We start from the raw sequence: 1,523 nt of genomic DNA, 5'->3' as shown, positions 1-1,523 counted from the left end.
GCGCAAGGCACAAGGCGGGCCGCCACAGTGAAGTGAGTCAAACACCGCATACTGAAATTTTCTGGAAAAGAACAAAATCCAAAATTTTAAGATTTACCAGAATCAAAAGTTTTTAAAAAATGCAATTCAATAATAAACAAGTTGATACATCAGGGTCAACAACCAAGTCAGTAGTGTAAGCTCTAAAATCAAAATCTCAATCTCTGCCTCCTAAAAATAAAAGAAAATATAACAACTGTGGTGGTGGTGGTGGTGGTGGGTCTGTCTTTGGTTGTGTTGTGTTTGGTGAGAGGCGAGGTTCTTCAACAGCCCTTAAACTCAATCAAGAAATATAAAACTGCGGTGGTGGTGAGTCTGTCTTCAGTTGTGTTTTGTTTGAGGGGGTAAGAATTACTCATCAACCTTATTTATAAGTATATTTTTTTGCGAAAACGTCAAGTGAACTCTAATTTCGGTCAACATAAAGATAGTTACCTTAATTATAATGTTTCTCCACTTATGGTTGGCGCCAAAATTTATGGAGAACTGTACCAAAAATAGGCTTGAGTAAACAAATATTGTGATGATATTTGAGGATGAAATGGTGGCCAAATACCAATGGAAGGTATCTTTAGAAGAACAGTAAAGGTCAAGCCATCAAGATCAAATGTATTTGGTTAATCTGATAGCGAATAACTGTTGCACTTATCGTCCAAAGAATTTTTCTACAATATAGAAAGTTCAAGATTGTGTGTATGTTTGTGTCTGTACGTGCACGAGAGGAGGGAGGGAGGGTGGGAGGAAGAGGCATGGGAGATTTGACTGTCACAAGCTAGTAGCAGAGAAAAGCTAAATCTTCAAACTGTAGTAAGAATGCACTAGAAGTTGAGATATTATTTTCCACCCTTGATAGCATTGTATATTAATCAAATCTAAGGTTATCATCTATAAAACTGGACATGTGAGTGATGTTAGACCAAAAAAATCCAATTGAAAATGTGCAAAAGAGTTGCCGAATAATAGCACATATGTCCTCAAATGTCATATGGTCATCTTACCCACGTTAATAGAAAAAGTGAAAATAAGCTATTGAAAACAAATGATTTTTTGAAATTAACACTATTTAGATAAAAGGATAGGCCAAAGGAAAACAAAGTAGGATAGGGGGGAAAAGTACCCTCTAAGTTCCCCGAAGTCCACGAACTCGATCCTGAATTAGCTTCCTCTCCCAATCAGCAATGTCTGCAAAAGCATGATCAGGGAGGCTTTCAAATGGCTCCTTCCATGGATCATTCTTAGCAAGATCGTAGGTTGCCCCTCGAATTGCTGTTCTATTAGGCCCACAAGGTCTTTTCAAGGTAAGAGTGTCATATGCCGCGTTCAACTGCTCCATAAGCATGCAAACCAACATGTTAACAAATGCAAATACCAGTTAGCATGTAAACAATATGAAAGAAATTACTAAGATTTCAAGTATTGGATAGGGTAAATTTCATAGGAGCTCATAAAAGCCCCTAAACTTTGGGCATTTGCCACAGGAACCG

At 37.7% G+C, this 1,523-nt stretch overlaps 1 protein-coding gene across 4 annotated transcripts in view; it reads right to left on the bottom strand.

Moving 5' to 3' along the window:
* The window catches only part of LOC109830103 (phosphoglucan phosphatase LSF2, chloroplastic), a 6,592-nt gene that overhangs the window by 768 nt on the left and 4,301 nt on the right, over positions 1–1,523 (bottom strand). For 2 of the 4 annotated variants that reach the window (XM_020397259.1, XM_020397258.1), the window contains exon 4: positions 1,157–1,363. In XM_020397259.1, the coding sequence (XP_020252848.1) occupies positions 1,160–1,363 (204 nt within the window). In that variant the 3' untranslated portion in view covers positions 1,157–1,159. Of the gene's footprint in view, positions 1–2; positions 62–941; positions 1,364–1,523 lie in introns of those variants that run through there. The other 2 variants (XM_020397256.1, XM_020397257.1) reach the window with 2 other exon arrangements.

Source organism: Asparagus officinalis, chromosome 2 (assembly GCF_001876935.1).
Source record: "Asparagus officinalis chromosome 2, Aspof.V1, whole genome shotgun sequence".
In the NCBI taxonomy this organism is placed as follows: domain Eukaryota; kingdom Viridiplantae; phylum Streptophyta; class Magnoliopsida; order Asparagales; family Asparagaceae; genus Asparagus; species Asparagus officinalis.
This window is presented reverse-complemented; position numbering and strand designations above follow the sequence as displayed.